The sequence below is a fragment of the Malus sylvestris genome, chromosome 10 (assembly GCF_916048215.2).
Source record: "Malus sylvestris chromosome 10, drMalSylv7.2, whole genome shotgun sequence".
Lineage (NCBI taxonomy): Eukaryota > Viridiplantae > Streptophyta > Magnoliopsida > Rosales > Rosaceae > Malus > Malus sylvestris.
This window is the reverse complement of record NC_062269.1, coordinates 32,357,305-32,377,998: the sequence shown is the minus strand read 5'-3', so window position 1 is coordinate 32,377,998 and position 20,694 is coordinate 32,357,305. Positions and strand designations below refer to the sequence as shown.

At 38.2% G+C, this 20,694-nt stretch overlaps 1 protein-coding gene and 1 long non-coding RNA gene across 2 annotated transcripts; one reads left to right on the top strand and one right to left on the bottom strand.

Moving 5' to 3' along the window:
* Positions 1–4,131: 4,131 nt before the first annotated feature.
* Positions 4,132–5,098, bottom strand: LOC126586302 (uncharacterized). The gene is made up of 2 exons (XR_007610771.1): positions 5,059–5,098; positions 4,132–4,362 (listed from the first exon to the last, which is right to left on the bottom strand). It is a non-coding gene; the product is annotated as an uncharacterized LOC126586302 (long non-coding RNA).
* Positions 5,099–9,287: 4,189 nt separating this feature from the next.
* On the top strand, positions 9,288–11,707 carry LOC126586293 (transcription factor JUNGBRUNNEN 1-like). Its single transcript, XM_050251103.1, has 3 exons — positions 9,288–9,655; positions 10,225–10,547; positions 10,932–11,707. The coding sequence occupies exons 1-3, from the start codon at positions 9,439–9,441 to the stop codon at positions 11,379–11,381; spliced, it is 990 nt and encodes a 329-aa protein (XP_050107060.1). The 5' UTR covers positions 9,288–9,438; the 3' UTR covers positions 11,382–11,707.
* Positions 11,708–20,694: the final 8,987 nt, after the last annotated feature.

The window sequence follows — 20,694 nt, the reverse complement described above, 5'->3', positions numbered from 1 at the left end:
TTTTTGAGCAAGTAATAATGCTATTCATTTACCCTTCTTGGTCATAGCAATGTAGTGGGAGCTGCAAGCCTCACATGTTTTAACTTTGTCATAGCGTTTTGAAAAAGTGGTCTGTGGTATCTGGAAAGTTGATGTTGCGTGTGAAGATTGCAGACAAGCTTTATCCAAGGAAATCTGGCTCTCGAAGTTCGGAGAGCAGTGCCTCTTCGATTTTCGAACAAGCAATCCTATCGGGGATCCGACTCTCGAGATTCAGAGAACGGTGCCTCTTTGATTTTTTGAGAAAGCAATCATGTTGGGAGTCTGACTCTTAAGATTCGGATAGCAGTGTCTCTTCGATTTTTGAGAAAGTAATCATGTTGGGAGTCTGGCTCTCAAGATTCAGAGAACGGTGTCTCTTCGATTTTTGAGAAAGCAATCATGTTGGGAGTGTTTTCTCGAATGTGAGTAAAGGTTAGGCATTTTTGCCAGTCTGCCTTGCCACGGAGCACGGAGGTTGACACATATTGGGACTTTCTAGTTATCAAGCAGTGGTGCTATTCCTTTACCCTTGTGGGTAATAGTAGGGTAGCTGGATCTTCAAAATTTATGTGTCTAAACTTTGTCAGAGATCTTTGGCAAAGTTATCTGTGGTACCCAAGGAGCTAATGTTCCATGTGGAAGTGGTGCCTCTTCGAAATCCGGAGAGTGGTGCCTCTTCGATTTTTGAACCAACGGCCCTGTTGCCCTTTCTTTTAGAAGGGCACCAATTGTGTGCAAGAAGTACATTTAGAGAGTTATTGCTTATAGGAATTTTCTCCTTACTTCAGAGATTTATTGCACCTCATTTCTCCTTCATCATTTTTGAGAATGTTTGGCCCATCCGACCGTCGTTTTGACTTGAACTTTGGTGAAGAGACATCAATGCCTTCTCAAGACAACATATGGCGCCCATCCTTCTTATCTACTACTGGTCCTCTTACCGTTAGGGACTCTATAATGAAGAATGATATGACCATTGCGATGGTGGCCAGGAATATTCTCACTCCCAAAGATAACAGACTACTTTCCAAACGGTTTGATGAGTTGGCTGTTAAGGATTCTCTGGCTCTCAGTGTTCAGTGTGCATGTTCTGTGTCTAATATGGCCCAACACCTATTTGCTCGAACCCGCCAAGTTGAATCATTGGCGGCTGAAGTGATAAGTCTCAAACAAGATATCTGAGGGCTCAAGCTTGAGAATAAACAGTTGCATAGGCTCGCACATGACTATGCTACAAACATGAAGATGAAGCTCGACCAGCTACAGGAATCTGATGGTCAGATTTTACTTGATCATCAGAGGTTTGTAGGTTTGTTCCAAAGGCATTTATTGCATTCGTCTGCTGGGGATGTACCGCGTAATGAAGCTCCAAATGATCAACCTTCGGTGCCTCCTCCTTATGGGGTTCTGCCTAGTACTGAGGCTCCGAATAATCACCCTCTGGTGCCTCCTCTTTCTGGGGCTCTACCGACTGCTGAGACTTCTCTTGAGCAACCTTTGTGAAGGCTCCCTCTTGTTTGTTTATTTTGATTCATGTATATGTACATATTTGTAACTTATCGGAGATATCAATAAACAAGCTTTGCTTCATTTCAACGTATTGTGTTAAATACACCAAGGCCTTCTTCACTAAGTTCTTTGAATTTTTCCTTTTGTTGAAGCTTGTATGTTGAAGCTTTGTGAGTGAAGCATGTAGGTTGAGGTAATACTCCCTTAATTTCCCGAGTGAGGAAAACTTCTCGTTTGGAGACTTGAAAAATCCAAGTTACTGAGTGGTCGTGAGACTTCCGAGTATCAAGGTGCAGTAGCATATGGTAGGAGTCCCCCAAGTCTCTGGTCGAGGGAGTTGACGAATGAGGCATTTCCTTTCAAAGTGGTAGCCCAAAACTCATTCTTCATATATATTTGTTATGAAAGTTGTTAGGCCTAAAGAAGAGGAGGCCTAGGCAATTTTTATTTTTATTTTTTGAAATTTTTTTTGAAATTTTTTTTTTCGAATTTCCAAATTTTTGAATTTTCAAATTTCTGAAGAAAAAAAATATATATATATTAAAGCTTTGTAGATGAAGCTTTGGTGTTAAAGCTTTGAGGTTGAAGCTTTGTTGGGCACCATGAATTGATTTTGCTTTACACTATCTTGATCAAGATAGTGTGAAGCTTTTGTAGGTGAAACTTTTGTGTTGAAGTTTTGTAGGTGAAGCTTTTGTGGGTCAAGCTTTTGTGGGTCAAGTTTTTGTGGGTCAAGCTTTTGTGGGTTAAGCTTTTGTAGGTGAAGCTTTTGTGGGTCAAGCTTTTATGGGTCAAGCTTTTGTGGGTGAAGTTTTTGTAGGTCAAGCTTTTGTGTCGAAGTTTTGTAGTGTGAAGCTTTTGTAGGTGAAGCTTTTGTGTTGAAGTTTTGTAGGTGAAGCTTTTGTGGGTAAAGTTTTGTAGGTCAAGTTTTTGTGGGTCAAACTTTTATAGGTCAAGCTTTTGTAGGTCAAGCTTTTGTGTTGAAGCTTTTGCGTTGAAGCTTTGGAGTTGAAACTTTTGTTGGGTACAATGAATTGGTTTTGTTTCACACTATCTTGATCAAGATAGTGTGAAGCTTTTCAGAATTTGTAGTTGTCCTCCATTGATGAAGCTTTTGTGGGTGAAGCTTTTGTGTTGAAGCTTTGTAGGTGAAACTTTGGAGTTGAAACTTTTGTTGGGTACCATGAATTGATTTTGCTTCACACTATCTTGATCAAGATAGTGTGAAACTTTTCAGAATTTGTAGTTGTCCTCCATTGATGAAGTTTTTGTGTTGAAGTTTTGTAGGTGAAGCTTTAAGGTTAAAACTTTGTTGGGCACCATGAATTGATTTTGCTTCACACTATCTTGATCAAGATAGTGTGAAGCTTTTGAGAGTTATGGTTGAACTCATTTGATGAAGCTCTTGTTGGCACCATAAATTGGTTTTGCTTCACACTGTCTTGATCAAGAGTGTGTGAAGCTTTTGAGAGTTGTGCTTGTCCTCCATTGATGAAGCTCTTATTGGCACCATAAATTGGTTTTACTTCACATTGTCTTGATAAAGAGTGTGTGAAGCTTTTGAGAGTTGTGCTTGTCCTCTATTGATGAAGCTCTTGTTGGCACCATAAATTGGTTTTGCTTCACACTGTCTTGATCAAGAGTGTGTGAAGCTTTTGAGAATTGTAATTGCCCTTCATTGATGAAGCTTTTGTTGGCACCATAAATTGGTTTTGCTTCACACTGTCTTGATTAAGAGTGTGTGAAGCTTTTGAGAGTTGTGGTTGAACTCCTTTAATGAAGCTCTTGTTGGCACCGTAAATTGGTTTTGCTTCACACTGTCTTGATCAGCGAGGACTTTGGTACAATAGAAAGTGTTAAGTTTGTGACCTTCGCTAGATTGCTCCGGTCACTAGTGTGGATAAATAAGTAAATGGATAGGGATAGGGAAACAAACACAAGATGTACGTGGTTCACCCAGATTGGCTACGTCCACGGAGTAGAGGAGTTCTCATTAATTTGAGTTCTCATTAATTGTGAAGGGTTTACACAAGTATATAGGTTCAAGCTCTCCTTTAGTGAGTACTAGTGAATGATTTAGTACAAATGACATTAGGAAATATTGTGAGAGAATGATCTCTATTTATATAAGAGAGTTTCTAGTTTCATTCTGACATTGACACGTGTTGTGTTGTGATTGGCTTTTGATGTTGACACGTGTCGTGCTATGATTGGCTTCTGATGTCGACACGTGTCGCACTGTGATTGGCCTCCTGGTTGGAAGGAAACTCTTCTGGGTCCTTGACGGTATAACGTTGACCGATGCTCAGTAGTTTCGGGATTGGTCAAGTATGGTACAAACAAAATTCTTCCATTTTTTTTCAATTTCACACAACCACTCTAGTTTCCATACCAATATCGTACATCAGTCCAACTTGTTGTCAAGATCAAGTTAAATCTTGGCATGGCGCATGTGAGGTCTACCTCGGGGCAGCATGGATAGAGCCAGAAATTTCTTCTAGTGGGAGCAACTAAAAACAACTAAGAAAACCTTATTATAGTATGGTTATACGCAATATGATATTATGGATGATTTCAAATGATGATGTATTACAATTCCAATGTTACAAAAATTTCAATATAGTAGTGGAAAGTGGCAAAGTGATGAGAAAAATATAAGTACATGATAGGTGGGAGAGGGTTTTTTCGGTTTGAATATATGACAAAACAAGAGCACTATTGCTCATATAATATTTGATATGGAGTATAAGTAGAATGAATGTATGTTGGATATTAAATACATATATTTTCTTCAAAGATAACCCGTATATATTATATAATTGTAGTCTGTAACTAAATAAACGAATTACTTGAGTGGGTGCATTTATGACATCCCACATCGCCTAGGAGAGTGATCCTTAAATGTATATTCTCATCCTTACCTAGCATGAGGCCTTTTGGGAGCTCACTGACTTCGGGTTCCGTAGGAACTCTGAAGTTAAGCAAGAAGGTGGCTAGAGCACTCCCATGATGGGTGACCCATTGGGAAGTTGCTTGTGAGTTCCCAGAAACAAAACCGTGAGGGCGTGGTCGGGGCCCAAAGAGGACAATATCGTGCTACAGTGGTGGAGCGGGCCCGGGAAGTGGTCCGCCCCAAGTCGAGATGTGACAAATACCCGAGCCCGGATGTGACAAATGGTATCAGAGCCAATCCCTGGCCAGAAGTGTGCCGACGAGGACGTCGGGCCCCTAAGGGGGGTGGATTGTGACATCCCACATCGCCCAGAGGAGTGATCCTTAAATGTATATTCTCATCCATACCTAGCACAAGGCCTTTTGGGAGCTCACTAGCTTCGGGTTCCGTAGGAACTCCGAAGTTAAGCGAGAAGGTGGCCAGAGCACTCCCATGAGTGGTGACCCACTGGGAAGTTGCTCGTGAGTTCCCAGAAACAAAACCGTGAGGGCGTGGTCGGGGCCCAAAGCAGACAATATCGTGCTACGGTGGTGGAGCGGGCTCGGGAAGTGGTCTGCCCCGGGTTAGGATGTGACAGCATCTGCCCCCAGTGAGCCTTCATTGGCTCCGTCCATGAGGGGCAGGGTTTCCCGCCAAATTTCAAAACGCCAACAAAAACTCACGTAAATTCAAATATGACCATATGATGCGGTTGTTGATGATTGGATTCGTAATTACCGTTCTTTAAGGCAAGTTTACTTGTAAAGAATGAGTACTTAGTTACTGAACCCTGATGAACGAATAAAAAGTGGGATTTACATGAATTTTAGTATGGCACGCCTGATTATTAAAGGTATCCCATTATCATAAGAAAGGTGTTTATCTCATACTGGATCTTCCTCATCTCCAATTCTTCTTATTCCATTCCTCTTATTCCCATTCCTTATCATACCCATACTATGCAAGTAAACATTGTAACAATTTTATGGATCTCAAGTTCTGAATTATGCCTATCTCAACTAGTTGACTGCTATTTTGTACCTACAGATTTCCTAAATTAATAATGCATTATTAATGTAACTAGAATCCAAACATGCCCTTCCAATTATGCACTTTCCCCATCTTATATACAAACCTGACCTGGAGTGTGGCTTTCGTTTTTGCCTTTATGGACTGGGATCTCTTCCATCCATAATTCGTAGAAGCTTCGACTACCTAGTTGCTCATATTTGGTATTTTTACCGTTTATTACTACGGTCTAGTGGTATTCATCTTCACTTGTAAATGAAAGATCTTAGGTTTAATTTTCGCCAAAGACGAATTTGAATCACATTATTAATAGTCCATTGTGAGGCTTAGCCCACCCTCCCACCTTGTCTGTTCAAAAAAATTTCATTTTACATTACATAAAAAAAGGACAAATTGGATATAGTTCATCTCTTCGATAAGGAATAAAGGAAAATGAATCTGGATATATACACCGTACATATTTTGGAAAATTAAGCCATGCGACCCAGATAATACTGTGATTCACTGGAATGACAGAGCAGCACAAGTAGTTCATGCAGATGTATGCATGTGTACATGTGATTCATATCCCTTGTCCCATCAGATTATTTAGCAATTGTTAAAAAGTTTTTAATTTAATGGCATTGGTCATTGCTTATTTGGAGGGCCTAAGTTTCCGCTCACATATATAGCAAAGACAATATACATGCATGCATACATACATACATACATATATATGTATGTGCATATGTGTGTGTGATGAGTTCCATAATGACTAATTGTTGGTCTTATATAACTTTGTTATGACATTGTAGATGCATTTTAAGGTCCTTGAAATCTTGTTTTTTATCCAACAAAAAAAAAACAATAAACATTTCGTTGAATTATCATAGACTATTTATACAAAAAAAGACTAGTAACTAATGTAATCTCCATAAGTTTATAGGTCCTCCTAGCCTCTACAACACAGATCAAATTTTCGCACTTAGATTACAACAATATGTTTTATGCCTAAAAATGAAAAAAATAAATAAATAATTGTAGATCGATGCATGTTGCAGCATTAGTTAAGTACCACTAGCTACAATCTTTCAATTATTTTTTCTCTATGCCGACTTTGTTATGAACATGCCATGATATGGGAGTGAGAGAAGTGGATGCATTCATCCATATAGCACTGACTGTGCATTCAATTTCCCCATAAGTGATATAGTTAATATTTTATACCTTCAGATTTCGTAAATTAATAATGCATTATTAATCTAACTAGAATCCAAACTTGCCCTTCCAATTTTTGCACTTTCCCCATCTTATATACAAACCTGACCTGGAGTGCAGTGGCGAAGCCACGTGGGAGCGAGGAGTGGCGGCCGCCACTCCCCTCGCCGGGAAACACCACTGAACCCCAGGTCTTCGCCACTCCCCTCGCGCGCCTCGCCGGAAAATAATGGTTCACGAACTTCACGGCGCCCTCTGTTTTTCTGGGTTTTCTGTTCACGAACTTCACAGCTGTCCATTTTCTACTTCCTCGCACAGAGACCAGTCACCAACATCGTCGTCCTTCTTGGTGGTGGCCCTGGTGGGAGAGGATAATAGCTTGGGATAATGGGATGAAGGCTAGTAGTATTTCAGTGAGGGAGAAGACCTGTTTGGATAGCATGATAGCATATGTTTGGAAAACAGGATAAAGGCTGGTCGATATGTTTGGTTCTTAACATAGCGAAAGTGTAACAAAGAATTAAAGGGACAGCTGTGCTGACTTTATTGGCCCATATCATTTGGTCAGTAAATTGAGGGATAAAGATTGTCTGCCCTCAACTTCCGGTACCCTCCTCGTGCCATTCTATTTGTGTGGTCACGGTTAAGCAAAGTCAATATTTTATATTACAATTCATTTTTGTCTTATTATATCTATAAAAAAAATATAAAATGTTAACGTGACTTAACCGTGACCACACAAAATAGGAGGGCACGGGAAGGGCACCGGAAGTGGAGGGCAGACAATCCTTGTCCTAAATTGAGTACTTCCCAGTGACTACTCAAGTATTATATTTTCCCCACTATTTTTTTTTCTCTTCTGACCCATCTTTTTTTGTGGTTTGTTAACCCATTTCTCTCTTTTATTTATTTATTATTCTTGTATGTATTTTTTCCCCCTCTTTTTAAGACTCCTAGCTTATTTATTATAAACTTTCACATTATTATAAATATTGTATTAATTTTTTTAAAATAATGTAAATATTGTTCAATGCTTATTTTACGATAAAAGAAATTCATTTAAATCCATCTAGACTTCTGCCTAAATCTTGCCTAGGCGCCTAGCTGCTAGGCTCCAGTCCGCTGCCTAACTAGCGCCTAACGTCTTTAAGAATCTAATCCTAACCAATTTAAGCTTGTTACATGGCTTTGATATTACCGCTTACAACCGCATTGGTAAAGAGACTATTTTCTGTTATGAATATTGATTTAAAACTTTGCACTCTTCAATGTGAAAGCAACCGCTTCGATTGAACATTACACTCTTTTGAATTTCGCCCCTCCCCTCGACAAATCCTGGCTTCGCCACTGCTGGAGTGTGGCTTTCGTTTTTGCCTTTATGGACTGGGTCCTCTACAACAACCGTGCTTAGTCTCTCCCCCTTCATAATGGTTTTCCTTTTATTATTTAGAAAGGAAGGAAGAAGAGAGGGAGGAGGTGAGTTTGAGATGATAAATCTTATACTTTTTTTCGATTTTAGTTTATAGCAAGTTCTGAATGATAATTGAGTGTCATTCAAAAAAATTAGTGGCAAGTTAAGTCCTGCATAAGTTTTTCTTCAATTCTAGCTAAGTTATTGAACCCTGATGAACAAATAAAAAGTGGGATTCACATGAATTTTAGTATGGCACACCTGATCATTAAAGGTATCCCATTATCATAAGAGAGGTGTTCATCTCATACTGGATCTTCCTCATCTCTAATTCTTCTTATTCCCATTCCTTATCATACCCATACTATGCAAGTAAACATTGTAACAATTTTATGGATCTCAAGTTCTCAATTATGCCTATCTCAACTAGTTGACTGCTATTTTGTATCTCCAGAATTCCTAAATTAATAATGCATTATTAATCTAACTAGATCGATGCATGTTGCAGCATTAGTTAATAAGTACCACTAGCTACAATTTTTTAATTATTTTTTCTCTATGCCGACTTTGTTATGAACATGCCATGATATGGGAGTGAGAGAAGTGGATGCATTTATGCATATAGCACTGACTGTGCATTCAATTTCCCCATAAGTGATGTAGAATAATATTTGGCTCTTTAAAAGTTGAGTAGGATTTCTACTCAAAATTGTTCGTTGTCGATTTATAAAATTTCGTGTATGATCAGAATCATTTGTATTATAAGATCGTTTCTGCAAAAAATCAATTAAACTGTAAAAATTAGATGAATGGAATTGAAAAAAGTATTATGAATCGTCTATGTATTTGTTACAATTGATTGACTAAACGACCTTATTTTTTACTTTTTGTAGAGATAATCTTTACGGAGTGATTCATAATATGAACGGTTCTGATTATAAGCACAAAACTTTGTAATTTGAACACTAAGAATTTTAAGTAAGAGTTCCTACTTATCATTGGGTAGCCAAAGTTCAGTTGTGTGTACGAGGGTTTGGTCTCAAATGGTGACCTTAAGACAAAATATTGGAGGCTTTTGGCTAAGCCAAAGTCAAACTTCAAGACTTGACCTAGTGAAACCATTTGCGATGACTTTCTTAAGCTTATAAATATCCAGAAAGCTAGGCCCATGAGTCTTCATCCTAAACCATCGAAGCTTTCTTATGCACCATATTTCAAACAGTTAAATCATCGTTTGATTCCTGCACTGGGAAACAGAGAAAAACACACCGCTGATTAATTAACTACCGGTCTGTTGAGGTTGAGGAAGAGCTAGATCGAGCTTGAAGAAGATCGATATATGGAGATGGATAGCACATATTATAGTCCTAGCGATAAGGATGATCACCAGTATACTGATGATGAAGATGATGTCCAACTACCAGGATTTCGGTTTCACCCAACAGATGAAGAACTTGTAGACTTCTATCTTCGTCGGAAGATTCAGAAGAAGCCGATAAGCTTAGAGCTCATCAAATCAATTGATATCTACAAGCATGATCCTTGGGATCTTCCAAGTATGAACATATATATGCCCTGATTAATTTATTTTTGATAAAGTTCTAGTTAATTTTTGCTATTTTCTCTTTAAATCTCTCGTACTTGGAAAAGAAAGTAGAAGAGAAGAAGTTGGCTTGGGTTAATTGCTCCAAAAACTCAAAAGATGCTGAGCAAAAAGTGGCCTATAATATATATGAAAACTAATGAAAATGGCTTGAAACTTTGAGTTTTAACGATAAGAACAAAATAAAGAGTAAAGTGAATAGTACCATGATTCACTTTTTAGTGTAAAAATATGATTTTTCATTAAAGTAAACAGTACCGGAAGCTTTTCGTTAAAGTTCCCATAATATATTGGTTGCACTATTTCCCAGTACTAGTTCTTAAATTTAACTACTACAGTTATACTATAAAAAAATGTTACTAATAGTTTATGATCAGCAAAAAATTTCTGTAATACTTTAGTTTACATGTAAGCTTAACTTTACTAAGTTCAGCTAGGTAGCTTCAAGCATAAAATTTTTCGGATACAAATATATACGGGTTAACTGTAATTTGTGATTAACGTTAGTATTTATGTGTGCAGAAGCCGCAGGAGATAAGGAATGGTACTTCTTCTGCAAAAGAGGGAGAAAGTACAAGAACAGCATCAGACCCAACAGAGTAACAGGCTCTGGATTTTGGAAGGCAACTGGAATCGACAAGCCAATACATTCCCACAGAGGAGAAGGCCATGACTGCATTGGCCTAAAGAAAACATTGGTTTACTACCGTGGAAGTGCAGGCAAAGGCAGCAAAACCGATTGGATGATGCACGAGTTTCGCCTTCCTAATCCTTCCAGTTTGAATGAATACAAGAACCGAAGCTCTAACACTAAGAATATGAATACTGATCCTCAACAAGAAGCTGTAAGTGAAAAATCTGAATAGTTGTAATTTTTTCGACCCTTTTTCATTTACAAAGTAAAAATTTTGTTCATGCTGGGAAACACTTTCTCTCGAGACTTGTATTGTCAAACTGCAAACATGAAGCGTAGAATTTAGGCAAAAATCAACATGCTCAATAGTTCAGATTCACAGTTTAATTGTGATAATTTTACCTAACTATGTATAATTACAAGTGAGTTCAAGAAAATTTCTGAAATTAACCTTAGTAATAAACCAGTAATTAGTTATGTCCATATATACGTGACAAACCCTGAATCTAAAAATAAAAATTTCATTTTTCCCTTTCCGTTTGACCATATATAAAGGCTTATGTTTTGATGAATGTCATGGTTTCACTTGTATCAGGAAATATGGACACTGTGTCGGATATTCAAGAGAAATGTTTCCTACAAAAAGTACACCCCAGATTGGAGATATCTATCTGCAGCTAAACGTCATCCAACGGACACCGTAAACTCCAAAAGTTTCACTACCGATCAAAAAGATCATCTCGATCAATCTAACACTTACATCAGCTTCGGTGCTTCAGACATTTGCTACGAGGAGAAGAAGCCTGTTGTGAATCATACCAACAATACTAACAACATTATTGATGGAAGTCACCAGTTGCATCCGCATGCAGTAGGCCAGTTGAGCTCCAACATGCAGCAGCCTGCTTCAACGCATCCATACATGGAAACGTTCTCAAATTTTTCGTTTCAAGATCTTGAGGACGATCTTTTGAATGAAAATTGGGATGAGCTTAGATCAGTCGTACAACAGCTTGCTTTTGATCCGACGGCGTTTCTTGTGTAAATGAATTCATATATAGTGCAGTGTGTAAGTGTACTAGTAGGAGTTCATGTTTGGTTCACTAGTGTTTTAACTTTTTTTTTCGTTGACCTTTTCACTCCTAGACAGTCTAAGACCATTCAGTTCATGTTATGGTGGTTATGTATATGGTTTTCTAAATAATTTTGTTGTTTCTTTGTCTACAAAATTTGGATGTTCTAAATATTGTATTTATATATCTATTTAGGATCTAGTGCACACGCATGCAATCGAGGGCTCATGAGAAGAAGAAGAAAAATGGTAAAGTCCCTCGTGGGCTGCTGCAAATTAATAAAGGAAAATGTTATGTAGACGGTATTTTTGTATCATATTTGTATACCATTTGACGTGATAAGTGATGTGTACATGTCATGTTAATTAACGAATTTATCTGATTGATTATTGATTTTATTCCATATAAAATAAGTAAAATAATGTAATATAGATATGTGATGTCTCTAGCATTACTCGCAAAGAAAATGAGCTTAGTTGTTTTTATGCCACTTGAAAACTCAACATTAAAAAAACCTTTATATTTTTTTTCTATTTTAGGTAAACTTATATTTGTTTATATAACATATATAAAATGCAAGAGCTTAATATAAGGATGAAGAAGGGGCGGAGTTAAAAACTTAAATTATGTGGTATTAGAGTATTTTGCTTTGTATTCAAACAATTGAAATACTTTATTTTCTAAATAAAAAACGATGGTGCGAGTTCGATCCCTACCTATTTTTTTTCTCCCAAAACAATTAACTATTTAACACACGTGTTAAGAAAAAAAGTAAGAGGGGCTTATGCCTCCACTAGTCTCTTAATGTCCCAGCCACTCGCCTTAATGTCTTATTTTATGTTCAACATTTAACAAGTTCAAACCTTGACCAATTTAAGCTCCGAGTCATAGATGAACTATACAAGTTTATAAACAATACACACAAATTGTTTGACTAAATATGATTTATTTCTTAGTTGTTATTGAGTTCTATTGACTATTAGCTTAAGTCTAAAAAGAGATTGTGTGAAACTTTGGTGGCTTTCCTCTTTTGTTTTTGCTAATTCTGTTCGAGGAGAAAAAATTGTGTCATTTGTTAAACATTAAATTTAATTTTTATTTAAAAATTTTCAAAATATTAAAATATATAAAAACTAAAAGCTTATTTAAAACTAAAAGATACAAAAATGAATCCATCTCCATCGGCACACTCACTACTGAGGATCCATTAGTTAAAAGATTCGCTCCATAAGTGAATTTTTCTTCTTATTCCCTCTACAACAACCGTGCTTAGTCTCTCCCCCTTCATAATGGTTTTCCTTTTATTATTTAGAAAGGAAGGAAGGAGAGAGGGAGGAGGTGAGTTTGAGATGATAAATCTTTTACTTTTTTCGATTTTAGTTTATAGCAAGTTCTGAATGATGATTGAGTGTCATTCAAAAAAATCAGTGGCAAGTTAAGTACTGCATAAGTTTTTCTTCAATGTGAGAGGCACAAATTACCATCACTACGGGCAGAAGGATTATTTTATTAGATGTTATCTTCCAAAAGCATGAAATTACATAGCGTGAATGAGTTTTGGTGATACTGGTTTGGGGGGTTTGGTTGGGGGTGGACTTTGGAGAAATAATTAGGTAATACTGTAACCATTTTACTCACAGCTAGATTTAAAATTTATTTTAAGGAATTAAAAATAAATTATATACTTAAATAATATTTCGGCGACTACCCTCCATCCCCGACAAATTACCATCCATCCTCAGCCTCCACAGCTCCAACCCCACTTGACTGGTATTAGTCGCCATGGTTGTCGACTTTCCCTTTCTTCTTTCCCTTTCTTTTCCTTCCAAGGCTCCAACCCACTTGCCTGCTTGCCATGGTTTTCACGGGATTTTAAAATCCCCCAAATCCCTCCCTCCCAGGCTCTACCAGTTCTCTCTGCAACTCCCATCTCCTCTGCCTGCAAGCAAGCAGCGCCAAACCCCAAAAACCCAGCCAGTTATCACTATTCACACCCACCACAAACCTAGCAAATCTGGTACCACGGAATTACAGTTTTGAACACTGGCCCACGAAGCAATGGCCCGGAAAGACATTGAAGCTAGTGACCTACCTGCATGGCGACCTTGACCTCACGATCATCAAAGCCCCCCACCTCCCCACTATGTTTTCCAAGCGCTTCCGCCGCTGCTTCAGCACCTGCGATACCATCAATATAATTTAGGGAGTGTACTACCCTCAAGTTTCGTGGTTTTCAACATTTGGTACATGAAGTTTTTTTCGTCCCAAAGTCATACCTAAAATATTAATTATGGGACAGTCTCATACATCCGTTTGTTTGACTATTAAATCATCTGTTAACTGATGACGACCGGACACCACATGTCAATATGAGATCCACGTGAATATTAAAAAATTAAAATATAAAAAAAAATCAAGGAACCCACTCATTCCCCCATCCTCCCGACCCCCTCCCTTCTTCTCCCTCCCTTCTTTCCCTCCCTTCTTTTCCCTACACCCATCCTCCCCGCACACCCACCAATTCCCCTCATTCTCCCTCCCTTCTCTCCTCTGCACCCACCCTCCCCGCACACCCACCCATCAGCCCTCTCTCTCTCCGACCCTGCGAGACCCAAGCGACCCTTCACTCCTCCACCATGCTTCCAGAACCATTCGATTCCATCACTTTATCTACATTTCCAACTTCACTCTCCATACTAACCCTAGCCCTATCCTCCTCAGATCTTCCGCTAGCCTCACTCCCCGAATTGAGCTTCATTGGCGAAACCCTAGCTCCATTTTTACCAATGCCGCCTTTGGAAACCTTAGCTCTAGCTTCCTCGGGCTCTCCAGTGGCATCCGATTTTCCATCCAATCCGAAATCGCTGTTCATCACAAAGATCTCCTTCTCTGAACCAACTGCGATTTGAATCCTTTGGAAGCTTTAGACGAACGGAGTTGGCGGATCCTAATGAGGCGGCATACCTTTCTATTGCCTTATGTTGAAGATTTGAAGATGAAATTTTTTCCGAGAAAGCATGAGAAAGTGTGGGATATAAGGGATACAAATAAAACCCAGGAGAGAGAGGGAAAAACAGAGGGTGTTTGGATGGTAGGAAAATTTGTTGGGAAATTTGTGATTTTTTTTTTTTTTTTGTGGTTTGATTTGAGGTGGGTGGGTGGGTGTGCAAGGTGCGTGGGTGCAGAGGAGAGAAGGGAGGGAAGAGGAGGGGAATGGGTGGGTGTGCGAGGAGAATGGGTGCAGGGAAGAGAAGGGAGGGGGAATAGGTAGGTGCCCAGAATTTTTTTTTTAATTTTTTGTAATATTTTAATATTCACGTGGGCCCCATATTAACACGTGGTGCCTAGTTATTGTCTACGTGGGCATCACATCATCAGTTAACGACTGATTTAATAGCCAAATTAACGGATGTATGAGACTGTCCTAAAATTAACACTTTAGGTATGACTTTGGGATAAAAAAAAACTTCATGTACCAAATATTGAAACCCACAAAACTTAAGGGTAGTAAACTAAGATTTACCCTATAATTTATTTTCAATTCCTTAAATTAAATTATAAGTCCAAGTGAGTAAAATGGTCCACACGTCAAATTTTAAATGGAAGTATCATAGACAACGTGGTAGAACAGTACCACAAAATTAAATAATTATCCTAGCTTTGGCTCCACTTTTGTTTTTAAGTGCTCCGTCCCTAATAAAAGGGGTCATTTATTAATAGTGGTGTATGTGAAAACATAAATTAACTACATCTAATAAGAGAAGAACACATGAACTACATGCTTAATATGACAGTTTTATCCTTGACTTCATAAGCAGACCACATATTACCTTAAGAAAATAAGACTTGAGTTTGCCCTTAGGTAATGGGCCTTTGGCCCGCCAATAGATTATGGGCTCTCCGAATCGCCCATGACATGTATTATGGGCTCTCCATGATGCCCATAATATGTTCTATCATTGGGTCATACCCAATTCAATGTTGTCAGGAAGCCAACTCTTTGAAGTCTCCCTTTGAGTGTCATGCACAAGAACACACTTACCAATAGGGACCTTCAAGGATACTAGATGACAGGATTGCAGAGACTAGCCTACATCATTAAAGACTGTAAAATGTAAACATACTTGGGCAACATGTAAGCAGAGAAAGACCTTAGAAAAATGAAATTGAGAAATTAATCATGTAGGACTTCATCCATCCAACTTGTATTAAATATCGATGATATCGGAAATATCGGTAGTCCAAAAACACAGAAATTTCGATGGAAATATCGGGATATTATCGATATCGATAAAAATTGAATAAAAACCACGGAAATTGTAAGAAAAACTTGGAAATTTTTATTGAAACTTTGCAGGATGTTTATTTAGTCAATTATCTATTAGTTTATCACAAAAAATCGGAAGGAAATGCATTGCATGATAGATATAACTGATTTAAGTTGATTATATAGCGAGCTGGCAAACATTGTGAGTGTAGAAAATATGTAGTAATTAATGAAAGAAGTTTAAACACACCATAATCATTTATAGATAATGAATTAGTACAATATTTTACACTTTATACATTGCATGGTAAGATACATAAGTGACTTAGCAAGGTCTAAAATACCGATGATATCAGAAATATCGGTAGTCCAAAAAAATATCGGTAGTTCAAAAACACGGAAATTTCGATGGAAATATCGGGATATTATGGATATTTTAAACCATGCATAGGAGTGGTCGCAATTGAAAATAAGATGAGAGAAAATCAGTCAAGAAGGTTTGGACACGTGAACGGAATACCTATAGATGCTCTCATTAGAAGATGTGACTACGAGACGGATACTCAAGGCAAAAGGGATAGAGGAAGACCTAAAAAGACTTTGAAAAACTATAAGAAAAGATATGGAGTACTTGAGCTAATGGAAAACTTGGCGTTCTAGGATTTATACATTCAACTTGGTTATTGTTGTAATCGTGCTATATGATTGGCACCAGTTGTCTACTATACAATTTCATTATTGATTATAGCAATAGAAAGAATTAGTTGCATGTGTATGTGTGTATGTATATGAGTATATCTACCTAGAGTGACTTGAAAGGGGACATAATCCAGACTTAGACTGCTGGGAAAACACGTATACCGAAACGTCAAACTCAAAAGAAAAAGAGAAAGCTTTTATAATCTAGGGATGCTAGTAGAGCATAAATATTTCACAGGGCACCTTACTTGAATTAAAGCTCATGTGATCCTCTCCCCAAAGTTTGTTTCCAAGTTTAGGATATTGCTAGGTACTATAGAAACCATCAATCATCTTATCTATGTTGTGGAAGATCGTCTGAATACATGCATTGCTCTAAATCCACGTGTTCTACTGAAACAATGTATATAAACATGACAAATACAAAAATCCACAATAACGCAAGAATTTATACTGATCCAACGTTAATTGCACAAGGAACTTATCCTTGTCCCAAACGACTTGATCTCTCCCAACAATCTATCATCAGCTGAGACATTGACATAAATAGCTTTGTAATCGATACCGAAAAAATGGTCTTGGACCCTTTCTATCGGGAAGGATCCGAGACATGAGATGTTGACGATAATTAAGCTCAAACAACTACATAGAAGATAGAACCACAGAGAGAAGAAACTTAACAAATATTTTCAGCTTTGCAGTCTTTAAGAAAACACAAAACAATAATTCGCAAGAAAAGAACACAACCAAAAAACAAAACTACCACAAGTTTCCCAAAAAAAAAAAAAAAAAAAAAAAAAAAACTACCATAAGTTTCCCATCATAAGAAATAAGAAGAAATTAAAATAAGCCTTCCTAGATAACAGCTTCTTACATGGTACTAGTGGACAAGGCTACAATTCCAGTGGAGCAAGGCTGCAAGCCTACAAGTCATTCCATGATAATTGTTAAAGATGTTGCACAATAAAAACAGGAGCAATATTACCAGAGAATGAAGAACATAAAAATGAAAATTTGTCTTGGGTTGAGTTGCCAACAATGTCGCTTTCTTTAAGACGTTTTGTGGCTCTGCCCAATGTGTGCAAGTAGTTCAAACAACACCATGCCGTCCCCAGGATAAAACAGCCCATAATCCTTTTATCTAGACTCTCCCTTGCACTGAGGAAAGTCCGAAAACTATCACTCTCCAACTGCTCAGAATGCTCAGTGTTTTTAGCTAGGCATTTTTTTCAACTTTTTATCTCTTATACTTCGACTAAAAAGATGTCCTTATATTTATACAGAAAACCTAAAGTTAACGTCGAAGAGGTTGAAGAAAATGTGGCCTAAGAATCAGGCTTAAAAATCTGGAAGTGATCACCTAGTTGAGGAAGACTAGGTCTTTACTTTTATCTTCAAAACAAAATTTGTTTAATAAAAAAGAAGTGGTCATCCATAAAAATATGAGAGCTAGTTGCTGAATAAAATTATAACTAGTTTTTAAATAAACACAAGGTTCCAACAATCCCCCACTTGTTCATTAAAAACAAAACATGTTCATTGAGCATTCATGTTATAGAGATGTGCCTAAGCATATGTGTTATTCGACTTGAACCAGTACATAATGTCATTGCTTCAGAACAACAAGAGTAACACTTGGTTTTGAACTCTACCTCTGACAACAAAGCACACATAACTCTTCTAGCGTGAAATTTGAAGCTAGCACATTCCGGTCTTGTGCTTGTATCTCGGTTTAGTGATAATGCTAAGAAGTTTGCCCTTAAACCTCATAGTAGGCAGCCTCACCTTCATCATCACATAGGTGAAACTATCAAGGACATTCCTACAGCTAGATGTCCTACCCAATAGAAGAGTATAGTTCTTGTTGATGCACAAAACCGGAGGTCTTGGAACAACGTAAATCCGGCCGTGAATCGGCATGAAATGTAAATAACACAAGATGTATCGTGGTTCACCCCAAGGTTTGGGCTACGTCCACACTGATTATGTAGTTATATGAGGGAGAGAGAGCTCTGAAAGTGAGAGCTTTGAGAGGGGGTGAGAGGGCCTAGGAATTGGCCTCTTAAATGGCCTCCCCTAATTATGAGGGTAATGGGTCATTTTATAGAATAATGACTCATCACTTATTACATATTTGCCCCTTTCACATAATTACATTTAAGTCCCCCGAGTATTTGTACGATATCTAAATACGAGGCCCTAAATATGGTATAAACAGTAGTCCCCCAAGTCTTCAATCAAGAGAGTCTTTTGGCTGGAGACTTGAAATTCAGTCCATGTGTGGGCTGAAGTAACTAGATGTTGTCTTGAACTGATGCTCGATATGAGGCGGTGCTCAATCTGAAATGATGCTCAACTAGAAGTAGCACATGCTGCGAGGCTGCTCGGCTCATGGCTTATGTTGCCTTGGTTGGCTCGGCTTGTGGCGTTAAAGGTGAGGGAGTCCCTTTTATAGAATAAGGGCTCGCTCCTCAATACATAAGTGATGGGCTAAGAGTTGATGCTCGCGGCGAGACGGTTGCTCAGCTGGCGGCGATGTTCTTCTAATGATGGTGAGGGAGTCCCTTTTATAAAATAAGGGCTCGCTCCTCAATACATGGATAATGTGCTAGAGTTGATGCTTGCGGCGAGGCAGTTGCTCAGCTGGCGGCGATGCTCTCTAACGAAGGTGAGGGAGTCCCTTTTATAAAATAAGGGCTTGCTCTTCAATACATAAGTGATGGGCTAAGTCCCCTAAGTATTTTTCATGAGTGCTCTCTAATGAAAGTGAGGGAGTCCCTTTTATAGAATAAGGGCTCACTCCTCATTACATAGATAATAGGCTAAGTCCCCCAAGTATTTTTCATGAGGCCCATTTGAGGCCCAATATATGGTGTATAGTGTAGTCCCCCAAGTCTTCGGTCAATAGAGTCTGTTGGTTGGAGACTTCAAATTGAATCCATGTATAGGTCAATAGAGTCTGTTTGCAAGTGAAGCTTTGAAGCTGGAGCTCTGTAAATAAAGCTTTTGAAGCTAGAGCTTTTGTAAATGAAGCTTTTAAAGCTGATTGACATGAGTAATGCTCATGAATGTTTATGTTAATTGACATGAGTGATGCTCATAGATGTTGACATGAGTGATGCTCATGAATGTTGACATGAGTGATGCTCATGAATGTTTATGTATGATTGATATGAGTGATGCTCATGCATGTTTATGTATGATTGACATGAGTAATGCTCATGTATAATTTGAAGTACTTGGCGTACTTTTGATCACCTGGTTGGTGGCATGAAGGAGAGTATGAGTTGTACATTTTATCACCTGGTTGGTGGCATGAATGGCTAGTTGCCAAATGATATTAAAGTACGAGTTGTACATTTCATCACCTGGTTGGTGGCATGAATGGCTAGTTGCCAAATGATATTAAAGTACGAGTTGTACATTTCATCACCTGGTTGGTGGCATGAATGGCTAGTTGCCAAATGATATTTAGAGTACGAGTTATACATTTCATCACCTGGTTGGTGGTAATAGCGGCAGGTTGCCGAATAATTTTGGAGTACTGGACGTACTTTTGATCACCTGGTTGGTGGTAATAGCAGCAGGTTGCTGAATAATTTTGGAGTACTGAGCGTACTTTTAATCGCCTGGTTAAAGCTATTTTGGGCTTATGGGCCTTCGCCCTCTACACAACATTCCAGCCCATTTATTTTAGGCTTTGCCCTTTTTTTTTATTACCCTCTGATGGGGTTTATACAGATGTCTTCAAAAAATAAGAAAAATAAATCACATCATACATCTGCCAAGAAAAGTAAATCACATCATTCTGCTGGGGTGTTTATTCCTTGCTTTTACTTTCTCTTTTCCCTTTTTTGGCAGATGGCAGACAACACTTCCGTATTGGTTGAGGAAGTGCGCAGGCAATTATCAGTTATCACAACTGGGTTTCTTGGGTCATCCTCGAGAATATTTCTTTCAACCTTGCCGACAAGATCTGCACTGATATAAGCAGCTTTGGTATATATGCTTCCTCCTTTTTCTTTTTCCTTTGTTTGAACACAAGCTGGTGTACTCCAGCTATAAAAGGGAATGATTCCACCTGCATGAAAGCCGCCAGCACATGGTCATTACTTTTGTTTTTTCCTTTTCCACTGACCTCTCTGTATGACTTTCTCCCCTCATCTCTCTCTTTACCGACTTCCTTGTGCCTTCATCACCATAACACCAGCAAGACCATCAAATATCGTGGCTCTTGTCTCCCTTTCCCCGAGTTCCAAAAAAGCAATTGAAACATGATGGAACTAGTCCATGAGAACTTTGTAATTATCTGTACCACA

Coding starts and splice junctions, on each gene's coding strand:
- LOC126586293 (XM_050251103.1), top strand. CDS start 9,439: ATGGAGATGGATAGCACATATTATAGTCCTAGCGATAAGGATGATCAC. Junction 9,656..10,224: donor TGATCCTTGGGATCTTCCAA/GTATGAACATAT, acceptor TTATGTGTGCAG/AAGCCGCAGGAGATAAGGAA. Junction 10,548..10,931: donor CTGATCCTCAACAAGAAGCT/GTAAGTGAAAAA, acceptor CACTTGTATCAG/GAAATATGGACACTGTGTCG.